Below are 18,117 nucleotides of genomic sequence, written 5' to 3'. Positions count from 1 at the left end.
ATTTACAAAGGCACTCTGAATGTTCCCCCCACTAAAGCCTCACGCCTCGCTACGACCAAAGACAGAGCCTTTTCGATAGCTGGCCCATCGATCTGGAACAGTATCCCATCAAACCTCAGACTGGAGCCATGCCTTTTAACTTTCAGAAAAGGTCTTAAGACCTGGCTCTTTCAACAAGCCTTCCCTGAACCAGACATTCAATAGTTGGCCTTCATTCCTACTCGGTCTGGCACTCCATTTCTCAAAGAAAAAATAAATGGACTCAGAGACATTAAGGTTAAAACACCGTCCTTAAGTTTTAACTTGTACACTCTATGGTAATATTATTTTACCGGCCTATCTTCCTTCCAGCTTGTTGCAAGCTTCCAAGTTCTCTCCCCTTGTTGATTGTAACTTTTTGACTTATTCCTACTTATTGTTATCTTTCGTTTACGTGAATTTGTTACTCTTGTTTTTCCCTTTGTTAAATTGTAAACCGATCTGATATGGTAAATTTACTATGAAGGTCGGTATAAAAAACTGTTAAATAAATAAATAAATAATTTCATTTTGAGAAAATGACATAGGATGAAGTTTGCGGGTAAGAAGGGACGGAGTGGGGAAGAGAATCTAGGATGAAGCTGGGGTCATGGGGAGGAGAGAAGAGAACCTAGAATGGAGCTGGAGAGGATGGGAGGAAAGTACCTAGGATTTCCCGTCGAAAGCAGGGCTGAATTAGCCATGCTGCCTGGGAGCGTGCTCGTGATCACGAGTAGGCGGAGTTTCTCTTAGTTAGTGACAGAGCTTTTAACTCTGTATGGCTGCGTGGTCGTCTTCCCGTGCAAATCCGTTTGTTCTCCTCAGTCTCTCTTTTTTTTTTTTTCCGCGAGCCGATAGCATGGTGGGTTTTTCTCTCTCCTCGTCTCAATTTTTTTGCGAATTTTTTCGAACGTTGTTTTTGGCAGTGATGGCTCCTAAGCTGTCAGGTTTTAAATACTGCCAGTGCAGGAAAATTATGTCTATAACAGATGGACATAATTACAGTTATTTATGCCTGGGCCTGGATCACGACCAAGCCTCTTTTCGAGACTTTGGTCGTATGTCCCTCCTGGCCCAGAGGCAACGCGCGGAGAAAATAACGAGTTTGCGGGTGCCTTCCACACAATCTTTGCCAGGACCGGCGAAAAAACACAAAAACGCCGTCCACGAGAGCTGCTTCATTGGAGCCGGGGGATCATCTTAGCACCGGTCAGAGCGCCATGGCCAGGTTTGATAAACCGCCAGAGCTGGAAAAAAGGGTTGAGGCCTCGACTCGCAAACCCTCTCATGAGCCGATCGGGACACAAGGACCTATTCCCGTTTACCCCCGCTCATCGGCGTCAAAGACGTCTGATCATGCGAAGCCAAAGCGTTGAAAAATCATGACGCACCGGAGCATTCGGAGTGCCATAAACATCCGCAGCACAGCGCATTGACGCACAACAAGCTTTTTGGCACTTCAGAGCAGATTACATTCAGATACTATAGGTATTTCCCTATCCCCAGAGTGCTTACAATCTAATTTTGTACCTGAGGCAATGGAGGGTAAAGTAACTTGCCTAAGATCACAAGGAGCAACAGTGAGATTCGATCTCTGGTGTCCCTGGTTCATAGCACTCCACTCTAACCACTAAACTACTCCTTAAGATACTTCCCCATTCTACCAAAGTCTATATTTTTGAACTCCAAGACTTTCATCTTCCTATGATTTCTCTCTGTCTCGGCTTCTATTTCAAACCATACCATCTGATGATCACTAGTGCTCAAGTTGGCACCTACCCGGATATTAAGAGACACTGTCTCCATCTGCGAGAGCAAGGTCCAGTATTGCTCCTCCCTTTGTGGGTTCCATCACTATTTGTTTGAGCAGAACCCCTTTAACAGCATCCACGATCTTTCTACTTCTTGCAGATTCTGCACATTCAGCAGATTATCACTTGACTCTTCTTTCCCACCTTGTGGATGTCTTCATCCAGATCTCTGTTCACATCAGTGTACATGGATGCTTCCTCTTTTCCCCTTGTTCCCTGCATTTCAGTTCTTTGGATATTTTTTTTATATAAAGAGCTATTAATCCCCCTTTCTATCCTTTCTGAACAGGTTATTGCCCAGTATGGCTATTTCCCATTCATGAGCTTCCTGAATCATGTAATAGCAACAATATCCAAGTCTCTCTTTACTGTTAGAGCCTGCAGATCTGGTACTTTATTGCTCAGGCTATGAGCATTTGTGCTGCTGGCTTTCCAGCTTTTTTCCTTTAGCTTGTTGCTGCAAGCTGTTGTCATATTCCTCGTCAAATTCATTGCATCTCTTCATGTATGTCCTGCTATCCTTCTGACTCGCTGATGTCGTGGAGCTCCTGACTTGCAATAAATTCAATTTGCTCTCCTATCTGTGGAGCAATAAGTGTAATCTGCTCTTCCATTTATGGTGGGGGGCGGTGCTGCTTTTGCTAGGTAATCTTAGGACTCAGAGCCTCCACCCCCTCCCTGGCAACTACACTGGTGCCTATTGTTACTGATACATGCTGGGTGTCTGGCATGGATGTGTCTATCCATGAGAAGAAATCAAAATCTGTCATCTTCAGTCTCACTTATCAGCTCCTGACTGTCAGTGGGGAGGAGAGTAATATTCCCCTCAGATACAGGCCAGGTCTCTTCAACCTTGCCCACTGTAGATGGTTGATCTGCCTCTATCTGCTGATGCTCACCTGCAAAACGATAAAAGGAAAGAGAAACAAAAACATATTGGTACTGAGTTTTAACAGCCTGCCCCTCCACCCCACTGCATCCTACAGAGACTGTCTTCCCCCCAACTCACAAGCTTCTGTTACAACAGGCACATCATCTATGTCAGTGCCCATACAGACACCAACAACAGAATCTGGCTAAAGAGTTGCCTGGACAGCTACTCTAGCAGTGTCAGGTTTTGATTGCAGGGTGGGCCAACTTCTGTCTTGCATTTGGACTTCTCTATCAGTTTCACCTTGATAGCAGCCTGGTGTCCTGCCATCAATGCTTCAGTTGATCTCTGGTTCTGGTTGTCTCTTCCAGGCTGCTGATGTCCTTGCTGATGCCATCCCAGATTTTCCTTTTGTTCTATGATGATGTCTTCACAGACTTGGACCTAAAGAACATGTTATGGTTCTTGCAAACCCACCAAATGAGAAGGTTCTTCTCCTTTGGAGAAGCGCACATCACATAGGCACCACTTCTTCTCCTGCTGTTGGTTGCTGGTCCCACCTGCTTGTCAGTTCTGGATGGCTAGTGTGGCCTGTTACTTCCTTGAGCTCTACTCCACCTGCCCCCTCCCCACCATCTGACACCTCCATCCTCTTTTCTTTCCCCTAACTGTCCCCTTAGCCTACTCCTCTCTCTCTGCCCACTTGCCTGCTCTTTCTTCTCATTGGCCCTCCTTGCCTGCTTCTTCTCTTCTTGCTGCACACCCCTCTTCTTGCACCCCATTTCCCCTCCCTGACTATGCTCCACTGACTTGCCCACCATTCTCCTCCTATCGTCTCTTGCAAACTTTCTCACTCTTTCACTCGAATCTCCTCTGTCATGCTCCACGAACAACTACTCCACTCTTTTTGGAACCTAAAAAACACAAAAGTGGACAATATCAGAGACTGACAGATATCGATCAGCAATCACCTATGATGTTTTCAAAGTGGCATCGAGAGTGTCAGCCGCAGGGATTGGAGCCTGCAGACACGCCTGGCTACAGGCCTCTGATCTCCATCCAAAGGTGCAGGAATGACTTGATGCTGTGCTGTGCACAGGAGAGAATCTTTGGAGATCATGTGAAGGATGCAGTGGAACAGATATGTGATCACTGAAGCTCTCCGCAAGCACTCATGACCTAGTCTCCTCATCTAGGAGGACTGTGAAATATTTTCTTTAAGATTGTTATATAGAACTGCAATGCCATAAAACATCAGAGCCAAAGAAAAAATTATGGAACATCCGATCATTGGTGCTAAATATAATTCATAGAAATAACAGTGATCTTATTACTGAACAAGTGTGGTGGAATTTGGTATGTGTACCATATCAGGTGGTGGCAGCTGATAAACACAGTAGAATTATTCACTTTGTCAGTGCATGGAGATGTATGAGTGAATGCATTTATAATTAATAGTTTGAATTCAAACCTTAGTTTATATAGATGTAGAATTGTTAACTTTTGGTTGATTGTTTATCTGTGTGAAATAATCCATTAATGTTTCTTTTTGCACTTGAATTGTCATTGTTTTCTTTTTTCTGATGAATTTATTTCAAATTTTACCCAAAAAATTAATACAAATTTGTGAACTTAAATTAAATACTTATATACCACCATATTCAAAACAATTGATTCATAGCAGTTTACAAATTCTAAAATTTAAAAACCAATATAATACAAACAATCCCAAAACAAAACAACTAAATCTGCATGGTACCTTCAAACCAGATAGCAATCTAACAAACAAGCAATCTAACAATCTAGGTTTCAGTTTATAAAGGCCTGAGAAAATAATGCACTTTATCCTGTTTACAAAAGATCTTATGATCCAGTAATTCCTTTAAATAAAGAGGTAAAGAGTTTTACAGGAAAGACCCAATGACTGCAAAAGCACGCTTATGGCTTTTTTGTAACCCAGTGTTTTTAAATGACGGAACGTCAAACAAATTATTAGCAAAATGAAATCTAAGGAATGATTATCAGTGTAATAATTCAGTTAAACAGTTTAATAATGCTTTAAAATGCAAGCATTAATATTTTAAAATGTATCTTTTAGGCAATAGGCAGCTAATGCTTTTCCTTAAGATAAGGCATGATATGTTTCTGAACCAAACAACCTGTAAGAAGGCGAGCCACAGAGTTTGTCACCAGCTGTAAAGCTCAAATAAACTATTTTGACAACCAAAGTTACAATGCATTACAATAATTGAGCAAAGCCAGTACAAAACTCTACAGCACTGCCTGAAAGCCTCTTTAAACAGAATATACTTCAGTCAGTGCAAAGATCAACCTGATCTGTGCTGAAATAGTCTAGAGGTAACAAGCACACCCAAATCATGTATGTTTTTAAGAATAAGAAATAATTGCCTATTAATACAAATTGAAGCATAATTAGATGAAGAATAACCACAATTAGTCCAACAAACCTCAGTCTTAGTCATATTAAGGTTTAATACCAGCTTATTACTAAATAAACAATTCTGAATTGCTTCCACACAAGCTATAAACTTAAATACAGAAGGGATATAATAAGTCTAACTGTGGAATAAAAAGCTGAATGTCATTCATGTAAATATGGTAATGAACATCAAAGGAATATATCAGAGCCGAATAACATGGCCGATAGTGCCAACCCTTGAGGAACTCTTGAATGTGGCAAATGCCAGTTTCAAATGGAGTCAGCTAACCTTACTTTTTGAAACCTATTGGTTAAGAATAATTTAAAACCATCACTTCAAAGAGTCCCACACCATCGATTCCAAGAGGGGGGTACCGCAAGGATCATCCCTCTCTCCGACTCTTTTCAATATTTATCTGCTCCCATTATGTCAACTACTCACTAACCTTAAGCTAAGACATTACCTATACGCGGATGATATTCAAATCCTCATCCCTATAGAAGACTCCCTACACAAAGCCATATCATATTGGAATAAATGTCTGTCTGCTATCAACAATCTACTTACCAGCCTCAACTTGGTCCTAAACAAAAACAAAACCGAAATCCTCATTATAGCACCGGAAAACTATACCCCCCCTTCACATTCTAACACTAATCAACATCCGGACACCACCGGGCACTTCATCACGCAACAAGTTAAAGATCTGGGAGTCATCATAGACAGCAGACTCAATCTCAACAAATTTGTCAACAACACAACAAAAGAATGTTTCTTTAAACTTCAAACATTAAAGAAACTTAAACCACTCCTCCTATACAGGGACTTCCGTATGGTTTTACAAGCCATCATACTCCCAAAATTAGACTACTGCAACTCTCTCCTCCTAGGCCTACCAGCATGCACCACCAAACCACTTCAGATGGTCCTGAACGCCTCAGCAAGAATTCTTTCAAATGCCAAGAAAAGAGATCATATCACCCCAATCCTCCACTACCTCCACTGGCTCCCAATCAAATACAAGATCCAATTCAAGTCTCTAGCGATGATACATAAGGCCTTATACAACATCGCGCCTCTCAACTTAACATTTCAAATTCAACTACACACATCCGTAAAACCTACCAGAAGCGCTTATCAGAACAGACTAATCACACAACCGGCGAAATCCGCTCTAAGGAAACGTGCACTGTCGACAGCGGGCCCTTCACTTTGGAACTCGCTCCCTCCAGACCTGCATCTGGAACCATGCCACATTACATTTAAAAAGAAACTTAAGACTTGGTTATTCAAACTAGCCTTCCCCTAGAACCAAGAACAAAAAAAAAAAAAAAAAGTCTTTTCACTCCCACAATGATATTTTTTCAGATCTTTTTTAATCTTCATTATTCAATTAGAGATTCACACATTCATGCTGTCTACATACAGTCTACATACACATTCATGTGGACTTACATATCTCCATGTTATTTTTGGATTTATTAACCGCATGTCTATTAATGGTTTAATAGTATTTACTATTTGCCTACTTCTATTAAGTTGTTTCAAAGTAAAAACTTTACTTCGTTTGTTTCAATGTTAAAACTTGTTTACTTCTTTTTGCTCAATGTAAAACTTCGTTGTTTAATACTGTTCTATGTAAACCGCAAAATGTAGCGATTGTTACTGTTATATGTAAACCGGGGTGATATGTATATTATACAGGAACCTCCGGTATATAAATTATTTAAATAAATAAATATATAGAAGAAAGGTAATGTATGCAAGTCCAATAATCTAATTACCTTGAACTATATTTTAATCACCACTGAAGTAATCTATGAAGAATAATGGAATGAAAAAATCTATCAGAAGCTAAGGAAATATTGAACAAGACAAAAAACTCTGCATTGCCCAATTCCAATTACATAAGAACTGTGTTTTGCAAAGCAACCAACAATATCTCTTTGCTGAAACCTTGGTAAAATCCACTCTGAAACCTATCTAATTATTTTTTCCTAGCATGTAGACAGATGGACTCAGGACTAGTGGGTTTATGCTCCCCTGCCAGCAGATGGAGAAGGAGCAAGCTGACGTCACAGTATATATAGTTCTGCAGTGACCCCAGCCTGCCAGTATTCTCTGTCTCCAGCAGATGGTGGACATGCATCTCTCTATGGGGATTGCTTCGAGCTTTTTGGAAGGAGAAATTTGAAATTCTAAAGGTCCTTTCCCAGTTAAGAATTCCTGATGTGATTTCCATGGTCCCTCAAAAGTGTGTCTTGGGTCCAGTAGCTGGGTTTCCCAGCATGGACTTAGCTGCTAGTTCACCTGAAATGCAGCGGGTGCAGGATGCCCAGCTCAGCGGTGTCGACAGATGCCCTCTCCCCCTACAGCCAGATACCATCTCTGTACTCAGCTAGTAAGCACTGAGCCTCAGGTAAGGTTTAAAAAAAAAAAAGAAAAAGTTTTACCTTTTGATTCAGAGACAGAGGGGTTTCAGGGCTTCCTCCGGTTTCCATGCTCAGATCATATTACCGACGTTTGTCCTGCTCCCGTTGGGGTTGGAGACCTCTGCAGCCTGGTGGGTTGAGCGGCCCCCAGTGGACTAGGCCCCACATTTAGGCTTGTTTCTTGCATGCCGCATGGTAGGCCATGGCAGCCGTTTTCATAGGCTCCTATGCGTGTTCTACTGCCATTGACAGGCCACCAGTGTGCGCAGTGTGTCACTCTGCACACATGTGCGCTCAGTTTTTGGGCACACTTTTTACGTGCACAAATTTTTCACTGTTCCGCGCTTGGTTTGGTTCACAAGGTGTGCATGCGCCTTGCCACGCTTTTTTCTAGGTGCTTATTTTTTTGTGCGCATTTCCCTTTTGTGCGCGAGCCGTTCCGATGCTATGGTGCCAGTAAGCAAGAAGCTTAAGCATCTTCCTATTTGTGTTGCCTGTCAAATTAGGGCTTCTCAGACTGACCTGGCTTCTAACCTGTGTCAGCGCTGCTCAGACACTTAGGGAGAGTTGTCTTCCTCGGGTTTTGCTAAGCCTGGCTCTTCCCATTCTGATGATGGGTTGGTCTCTGCCTTAACTGGGGAGACGCCAGATCTTTGTTCTCCCTTCACTGGCTCCTCCACTGGCAAGGGCAGTTCTGTGGAACCAGCTCCAGTTTCTTCTAGGCTTGGTCTGGACCCAGCTGCTTTTTCTTGGGTAGTATTTTTTCAAGGCTTACAAGCCTTTCTTCAGGCACAGTCCTCTGCCTCCCTCATTCCTGTCCGGTCGGACCCTTAGCCATTGGCTCCTCCCTCTTCCAGCCCTATGCTTAAGCGCCGGAGCTTGTCTCGGCACCCTGCGGGGGGTGTACCCAACAGGAATCAGGACGGCACTGATGATGAGGTTGATTCTGATTCCCTGGAAGATAGGGAAATTCCTCCAGGGCTGGAACCGTATTGAATCATATTGCAGTTCTTTCATAGAGATGAACTGCCGGCTGTGATTTCCCAGACCTTGAAACAGCTGGGTGTCTCTGGTTCGGATGCTATGTCGGGGCCAAAGAAGAATCTCATTTTTGTTTCTACGCTTTGCGGGGCTGGATACCATTATCCATTTCGAACGCTACCCTTTGGTCTAGCCACCACTCCCAGAACATTTTCCAAGGTTATGGTGGTAGTAGCAGCGGCCTTGTGGCAAGAAGGAATCCCGGTGCACCTGCATCTGGACAACTGGCTGATTCGAGCCAAGTCTCAGGAAGAGAACCTCCTGCTGAAACACAAGGTGATCTCTTTTTATTGCAGGAGCTCGGTTGGGTGGTGAACCTGACTAAGATCAGTCTTCAGCCATCCCATTTGTTGGGGTATCTGGGGGTCCAGTTTGATATGGGACAGGACAGAGTTTTGCTACCTGAAGTTCGGATTCAGAAATTGATGTCTCAAGTGCATCAGTTGGTGAACACCATATGCCCAATTGTGTGGTTCTACCTACAAGTGCTCGGCTTGATGGCAGCTACCCTAGAAGTGGTGCTGTGGGCAAGGTTGAATATGCATCATCTTCAGCACTCTCTTTTATCTCGTTGGAACCCACAGTCTCAGGACTATGCTGTTCTGCTCCACTCGCTAAAGGAAATCTGCTCCCATCTCCAGTGGTGGTTGTAGGAGGATCATCTGAGAAAGGGAGTTCCCCTGTCCTCTCCGACCTGGTTGATACTCACGACAGATGCGAGTCTCCACAGTTGGGGGGACTAACTGGCTGGAGTTAACTGCCCAAAGGCGTTGGAATGCCAAAGAGTCCCACTGGAACATCAATCGCCTGGAAGCCCAGGCAGTACAGCTGGCATGCTTGCAGTTCAATCTGGCACAATAACTCAAGGAGAACTTATAGATCCCCTCTATCAATATACAACCCAACACACATAGGGAATCCTAAAATTAACACAGTTATTAAATGTGACCTTCTATTATCAATAAATTTTCATCAAGTTTATTGTTCCATTCCCACAAATGCACACATTTTATTATATTATATTAAACATTAAATACACACAATGTTTTAAATACACAATTGTATAGCAATATTACATATTACCCATCATCATGAACATATATCGTCACACCATATATTACAGTAGATTTAACAGTAAATTTAATACACACATAGTCCGGACATGCTTGCAGTTCAGCCACAGGCTGCGGGATCAAACGGTTCATGTGATGTTGGACAACAAGACAACTGTGGCCTATATCAATCACCAGGGAGAAACCAAGGGCCAGCAAGTGTCGCAGGAATTACACCAGCTTGTAGAATGGGCGGAAGGTCATCTGCTGATGATCTCGGCCTCTCACATTGCAGGAAAAAGCGCAAGAGCAGACTTTCTCAGCAAGGAGAGTCTAGACACGGGAGAGTGGGTGTTGTCAGCCAAAGCGTTTCAACTGATAGTGGATCACTGGGGCCTTCCATTCCTAGACCTTTTGGCGACTTCTCGCAATGTGAAGGTTCCTAGATTCTTCAGTCACAGGAGAGATCCATGGTCCCTGGGAATAGACTGTCTCATACAAGTCTGGCTGGAAGACAGATTGCTTTATGCCTTTCTTCCGTGGCCCTTGCTGGCAGGATAATTCGCAAGATTGAAGGCCACAAGGGGATAGTACTCCTGGTGGCGCCAGACTGGCCCAGACTTCAGTGGTATGCAGATTGGCGAAGACTCCTGGTGGAGGCCCCCATTCATCTTCCGCTGTACATGGATCTGTTGCAGCAGTGACCGGTTCTTCACGAGAATCCAACTCAGTTCTATCTTGCGGTTTGGCCCTTGAGAGGACTCTCTGGTTGTTAGGTTCAGCTCCTGAAGTGGGAGGAGTTAGCAATCTATTGTAATCTGCTGCTGGATACTCCTGTAGTGGGAGGAGTTAGCAATCTGATATGAGTCACCGTGCGGAGTTGCAATCTGGCTCCCGTGGAAGTAGGAGTTTAGCAATCTGATATGCTCCATAGGCAGAACTAGCAATCTTGTTATGATATAGACTGCTGAGTTGTACCAGCGGAGTGCTAGAGAGGGTACTCAGCTGGAAAGGAATGTAAATAGGTGAATCCTTGGGCCGATGGCAGATGACAGCGCCCCCAGGAGGATATCCTGAGAGGGACCACCGGCTAGGCTTGGGTTTGGAGACAGACACAGATAGTTCTTTTATTAAACAGGATAGTAGAACCCTCAGAGGTGGTAGTAGTGAGCTGATAGGCCCGGTAGGGCTGAAGACCCTCAGATACTGGAACTGCGATCCCAGGGTTGCTGAGCTGTAGAAAGACTATAGATAGTGAATAGACAGGGTATGCTATATTCATAGCCAGTAATAGATGACAATCTCACATAGGTTCTTAAGGAGGCTCAGTAGCTGGAAAAATTTAGACCCTCGGAGCGAGTACCTGGCTCCAGGGAAAGCTCTGAGAAGAGCGGTGGTATCTCATGAATGTCTGTATCTGCGATAGCTTCCAGGCAGTAGAGAATCTTCACAGTATTCAGGAACATGGGCCCTCGAGGAGCGAGTACCGGTTCCTATCTGCAATCTGAAATAGAGAAAAGAGAGCGAGGCCCCCGAAGAGCGGGTTCCTCTGGTAAGTCTGAGGAGGCAGAGTAGCTTGGACAATTTGTATCAGATTCGTAGTCCGTCCGTCCTTGCTAACTCAAATCGTAAGCGAAAGTGAAGACCTTTTATGTTGGAAGCAGATGACATCAATACAGGGGGACATCCCTGGGAATTCCATCTCCCCAGTCTGTAGGCAGAAGAAACCCGGAGCACCAAAGTTGTTCCTTCTTCAGCACTCTCATTCTTCCCCACAGTCTATCCTAGAGACCTCCCGGATTCCAGAAAGAATTAAGATCGAGACTCGAGAGCATTCGGCAGCCGTACTTCACCAGATTTCAGCAAATCTTCCAATTGCAGTTTCTCAGTGACTCCCACAATGTGCAAGTTGTTTTGCCTGCTTCTATTTTCCAAACCATCAAATTTGTCAGCAGTGGCTTTATTTTGTGCCCTGAGGTCTGCAATCATGTTAGCAATGGAATCAAGCTTCATTTAATGTTTCTCCACTTTTTCTGATGTAGACATTCTGTAGCTCTCAAACTGCTCTCAGAGATCGCCCATTGAGGCCTGAAGTTTTATTAGTTGAACTGAAATTGTCTCATAAACTGCTTTAGTTATATCTCGAATCGCAGCCTCAGTCAGCCCCTCCCACTGATTGTGACAACTCTGGCACCATATTTTTTTTCTTTGGCCAAAGGCCCAGGTTTTTCCACTCCAGTTCTCTTTGGTCAGGTCAACATTTCGTCCATCAAACAATAAACAAAATTATCCATAAATATTGTAGTGTACCTTTTTGAACTTTTCAGAGGTTGTTGCATGGGTTTGGCTTGATTAATTTGAGATTCTTCGTGGAATCCAAGGGAGCAACCAACGTCATCACTGGAAGCCGCCCCCCTCTGGTTACCTGGTTTTTTTTTTAATCAAGTTTTTTGCTAAAACAGTTGCTTTTGAGGAGAATACTGGCAGGCTGGGGTCACTGCAGGGCTATATATACTGTGACATTAGCTTGCTCAGTCTCCATCTGCTGGCAGGGGAGCATAAACCCACTGGTCCTGAGTCCATCTGTCTACACTAAGGAAAACAAAATTATCAGGTAAGTAATTTCTCCATTTTTTAACAAATTCAGTAAATTGGATTAGCACACATTTTTTTGCAGAAGGTTATTCAAATAAGTCAGATTGGAAATTGGATGATAATTGACTGGTTCAGTAACTATAAGGGTAGGCTTCTTAAGCACTGGTCTAACTACAACCTTGTTTAATATCTAATGATCTAGGAAGGGCATGGATCAGTAGGACAAAAGGAAAGTTTCACCTTATATAATACCCTAAACATTTCAGTTTGGGAGATTGCATGAAAAGTTTGCCACATACTGCTAGTGACCCACTGACATGTTTAGCAAGAGATAGGAATCAAAGTCAGAGCATATAGGGAAAGAAAATTGAGTTGCTGCAATTTTATTATCACAATAATCCGCAAATACATCATAGTTCATAATAGTATTCAAATCATTATAGACTACTTTCTAAACTAACTGTTGCGGGCATGAAGCCTTGGACCAAGGTAGGGTTGGTGCATCCCACAGGGTGGAGCCCTGCAGGTCCCCACCATCAGCTGGAAGGACCGGATGAGGTGGAAGCCCAGCTGGAGCTTCACCTATACCAGCCCTCGTTCCCCTTGATTGAACCCTCAGGTGCCGGTGCCAGCAGGTCTTAGGCAGGGGCCTCCGCTGATGAATTGGAAATCCGAAGAGATGATCGGTTAACAGGTTAGAGTCCGGGGCAGGCAGAGTTCAATCGTAGTTGAAGATCAGGTAGTGGTCAGTGGCAGGTGGAGGTTAAGCAGACTCCAAAGCAAACCAAAGTCAGAACTGGAGATCCATCCAAGGAAAGGTTAGATGGGTAGGGAGGCAAGGAGACAGAAGAACTGAAGACTAACCACAACGAAGGAGAAGACCAGAACTCGGGCAGGAACACTGAGGCAACTCATTCTACTAGCAGTAGTTGATCTATTGCCGCGGCACTGGAGCAGTGTCATTAGAGGCCTTTTAAAGGCCGAAGTGGTGATGCAATCAATGGGCTGAGATGAATTTTCCTGCCACGGTCTCTTTAACTAGAGGCAAGAGGCACGGTTCTCAAAGGTGGCGGCATCCAGCCGCATATGCAGACAGCTTCATGGCTGGTCGGGTCAGTGGCCTTCTGCCACCTTGAAGGGTGATGTCTGCAGCTTCAAGGCCTGGTCAAGCGGTGAGGACAGCGGTTCGTGGGGTTAGCCCGCAGACTACTGGATGTAACACTAACCGATCAGTCAAGCCAAATAACTCACATGGTCTATTCAGGGAATTACTGATATGAAAAGCAAAATATTCCCTTTTTGCCACATTAAAAGCAGCTTTATACTATTGTAGTGCAGCATTGTAATCAATTTTTACCTGAAGCTCTAACCACTATAGATCTAACATTCTAATTAATGAGCAACTTTTATGAACACCATGGCACCCAATGTGCACTTGAGTGAGAAACACTCTTCTTTAATGATGCAACTATGTTTATGGTCCAAGCTAGTGTCTCAGTCAAGGATTCTGTAAAATTAGTACATCAAGAAGCCACATGCTCTTCATTCGCAATCAATCCAAACTTCTTCACATTGTTTTCACCACAGTATGATTTCAAGGTCATAAATGATCTAGTATTAACAGCAGGAAAAAATATTAACCATTAACCCTCCAACCCACAGGATCAATGGTTAAGTCAATAACCCTTTTATTTATTTAAAGTCTTTTTTATACCGAAGTATAGCAAAAAATGCCTTCACTCCGGTTTACAGAATAACAACTTGATACATACAACGAGTTTGATACATATAACTAACAATATGAAAGAGAATCCAATTAAAACAAACAATGAACAATATAAATGGGTAGCATGTAAACAAGATGTTACAGGAACTATTAAGTAATTATTTTAGGTTGAACAAGTCTAACTATGTATAAATATTGCTTTTAGAAGAATCAGGAAGAGAAAGCAAATCAATAATATGGCCAGCTTTATGAGTTCGGGTACTAATAAGCTGAACCACTCCTAAGATTGATAAGCACATAAGAAAAGAACATAAGAAATTGCCATGCTGGGTCAGACCAAGGGTCCATCAAGCCCAGCATCCTGTTTCCAATAGAGGCCAAACCAGGCCACAAGAACCTGGCAATTACCCAAACACTAAGACGATCCCATGCTACTGATGCAATTAATAGCAGTGGCTATTCCCTAAGTAAACTTGATTAATAGCCATTAATGGACTTCTCCTCCAAGAACTTGTCCAAACCTTTTTTGAACCCAGCTACACTAACTGCACTAACCACATCCTCTGGCAACAAATTCCAGAGCATTATTGTGCGTTGAGTGTAAAAGAATTTTCTCTGATTAGTCTTAAATATGCTACTTGCTAACTTCATGGAATGCCCCCTAGTCCTTCTATTATTCGAAAGTGTAAATAACTGATTCACATCTACTCTTTCAAGACATCTCATGATCTTAAAGACCTCTATCATATCCCCCCTCAGCCATCTCTTCTCCAAGCTGAACAGCCCTAACCTCTTCAGCCTTTCCTCATAGGGGAGCTGTTCCATCCCCTTTATCATTTTGGTTGCCCTTCTCTGTACCTTCTCCATCGCAACTATTCTTTTTTGAGACGCGGCTACCAGAATTGTACACAGTATTCAAGGTGCGGTCTCACCATGGAGCGATATAGAGGCATTATGACATTTTCCGTTTTATTAACCATTCTCTTCCTAATAATTCCTAACATTCTGTTTGCTTTTTTGACTGCTGCAGCATACTGAGCCCACAATTTTAAAGTATTATCCACTATAATGCCTAGATCTTTTTCTTGGGTGGTAGCTCCTAATATGGAACCTAACATCGTGTAACTACAGCAAGGGCTTATTTTTCTCTATATGCAACATCTTGCACTTGTCCACATTAAATTTCATCTGCCATTTGGATTTCCAATCTTCCAGTCTTGCAAGGTCCTCCTGTAATGTATCACAATCCACTTGTGATTTAACTACTCTGAATAATTTTGTATCATCCGCAGATTTGATTACCTCACTCGTCGTATTCCTTTCCAGATCATTTATATATATATTGAAAAGTACTGGTCCAAGTAAGATCCCTGAGGCACTCCACTGTTTACCCTTTTCCATGAGAAAATTGACCATTTAATCCTACTCTCTATTTCCTGTCTTTTAACCAGTTTGTAATCCACGAAAGGACATTGCCTCCTATCCCATGACTTTTTAGTTTTCTTAGACGCCTCTCATGAGGGACTTTGTCAAACGCCTTCTGAAAATCCAAATACACTACATCTACCGGTTCACCTCTATCCACATGTTTATTAACCCCTTCACAAAATGAAGCAGATTTGTTAGGCAAGACTTCCCTTGGGTAAATCCATGTTGACTGTGTTCCATTAAACCATGTCTTTCTATATGCTGTGTGATTTTGATCTTGAGAATAGTTTCCACTATTTTTCCCGGCACTGAAGTCAGGCTCACTGGTCTATAGTTACCCAGATCGCCCCTGGAGCATTTAGAAACTTCTTTAGGCATAGACAGTGCATCAGCATGGTTATTAAAATTGCCAGTCGCTAAGAGATTCTCATGCAACAGGTGAATAGCTGCTAAGGTTTCAGTATTAGTCATTACTTTAGTGTGATCAGTACCAGGTCGAGACTAAACCAGACATTAATCCTACCCTAAGTACTAATACCTCACATTATGGGGGAAAAGAACAGGTCACTTTAAGTGGATACAAGTTCTGCTTGAAAATAATAAAATCGGCTCAGCCTCATCTTTTTGGGGCTTATGCTCCAAATAATATCCTGTTGAACAAAGCCAAATTGCATTGTTCCTTATATTCCATCCTTGTATTTTTTTTTTTTATTACTTAATGTACAAATTGTGATAGCACTTAAGATAATTTGAAAGGAGAAAAATGGTGAACCAAAAGAAAAGGCACATTTTGAGAATTCAGTCAGCAAAGGCAGCAGTAAGAAAAGAGGTCAATGGTTATCCATGTAGTATCATTCTGTGAGAAGCAAGGGTTGGGTGGGGTTTTTTTTATTGCCTGTGGTAGAATACTGGAAGATAAGTTAAGAATGCTTCAGAGAGAAAAACTATTTAAAGTTTTAGAGTAACTGTCATATTTGCCAATAAATATGGAGAAGAGCCAGATGAAAAGAAGTTGATAACTACAGCAAATCATCACATATCTCTAACTGCTTGTTAACTTCGGTCCATAGAGCTTTGTTTTGTTTTGTTTTGCAGACTTTCTTCATAGTAACCTGTTTTCTGCTGGAATGAGTTTAGTTCTTCGGAATCTGCAGAATGTGATCCCTCTAAGACGATCCCTTCTCCGCAGAAACCTGGAGGCCCTGCGCCAGATTGTAGGACTGAAGCAGTATGATCTGGGAGTCATCTGTGTGGACAATGAAAGAATTCAGCGCATTAATCATTGGTACAGGCAGAGGGACCACCCCACAGACGTACTTTCCTTTCCCTATCAGGAGGTAATGTGATACTTCCAGCGAGCTGTCATTAGTCAAAGCAGTAGCGCTAGAAATAATGGAGTCAATATTTTTGACTGGCTAAGGTAAACTTTAGCTGGGTAAGGCCATTACCCAGCTAAATCTTACCCAGATTAAAAAAAAAAAAAAAAAAAAAAGGCGGGTTCCAGGTCAGATAATCGCCCCAAAGACATCAATTTTTGTTTCCACGGTTATACGCAAAAGAATTTGATCTATGAAACATCGAGGAAAGAGCGAGTGGATATGGGAGGGGCATACATTGGCTATTTTTAACGACCTAGCCCTATCTATGCTGCGCAAACGCTATGAGCTGAAGGAGGTGACTAGTTCTTTAAGAGCAGAGGGTATTCGCTATCGCTGGACTTTCCCTTTTGGTCTGCAATCTGTTTCTAAAGGCTCAACTTACCAGATAAAGTCGATATCCAAAGCAGCAGAGGCTTTAAAAAAGCAGAGCTTAACATCAATTTTGCGGTTCCCAAGATGGCACCACCATGCCGAAGGCGGATGTTTATCCACGCTGGCATCGGGCAGGAAAGGGTGGCAGGATGCTTTGCCGACAGTCTGAGGACTCTTGTTTGGCATTATCAGACCAGGGTTGATCGACCTCCTAGCCTATTCTCTTTTCAGATTCATTGGAGCATGCTCTTAGAATCTGTGACTTGTTCTAATTTGCCACTTTCAGGTTATTTGATTTATGCAGTTCTAATAATGAGGGTCGTTTCTACATATTTTGCGGGGGACATTTTTTTGTTTTCTTCTAGATACATAGCGGAAGGAGTTTGGTTGGGAGCTTTCCTTGGTTTGATGGATTCGCCTCCTGAGAATGGTGTGACCCGCCAGTTGGGTAAGGTGGTTTTGGGACATGTTAGGAGAGATGTTTCCTAGTGTGTCGCAGATGGACTCAGGACGAATGGGTATAGTGTACTCCTGATAGCAGATGGGAGACAGAGTCAGATTTCAAAGTTGACGTCAGCCTACATATACCCGTGCAGCATGCTCAGCTCTTCAGTATTTCTCCGTCTCCTAAAGCAGATAGGGACACATCCACACACTAGAATAGTGTTAGCAATTCTAAAACAAAGAGAGAAAATTTACCTCAAGAAGACGAGCCCCGCTCTCCTGCAGTGATCCCTAAGGGTCCCTCCCCCAGTCGAGAATTCCTGAGGTGATTTCCAAGATCCATCAGAGGTAAGCCTCGGTCCGGTAGCCGGCTCCCGTGGACTTAGCCCCCAGGGTGGCTTAGAGGCAGCGAGTGTTGATCGAGCGCGGCGGTGAAAGTATTTCCCTCTCCCCCCACAGCCAGAGACCGCCTGGCATGAGACCGAGAAACGCCGAGACCAGGTAAGG

At 43.0% G+C, this 18,117-nt stretch overlaps 1 protein-coding gene across 3 annotated transcripts in view; it reads left to right on the top strand.

The window, feature by feature from the left end:
- Positions 1 to 18,117, top strand: part of YBEY (ybeY metalloendoribonuclease) — a 64,668-nt gene that overhangs the window by 8,062 nt on the left and 38,489 nt on the right. For 2 of the 3 annotated variants that reach the window (XM_029606729.1, XM_029606731.1), the window contains exon 2: positions 16,511 to 16,752. In XM_029606729.1, the coding sequence (XP_029462589.1) occupies positions 16,543 to 16,752 (210 nt within the window). In that variant the 5' untranslated portion in view covers positions 16,511 to 16,542. Of the gene's footprint in view, positions 1 to 12,243; positions 12,281 to 16,510; positions 16,753 to 18,117 lie in introns of those variants that run through there. The other variant, XM_029606730.1, reaches the window with a different exon arrangement.

The sequence above is a fragment of the Rhinatrema bivittatum genome, chromosome 6, assembly GCF_901001135.1.
Source record: "Rhinatrema bivittatum chromosome 6, aRhiBiv1.1, whole genome shotgun sequence".
Classification (NCBI taxonomy): Eukaryota; Metazoa; Chordata; class Amphibia; order Gymnophiona; family Rhinatrematidae; genus Rhinatrema; species Rhinatrema bivittatum.
This window is presented reverse-complemented; position numbering and strand designations above follow the sequence as displayed.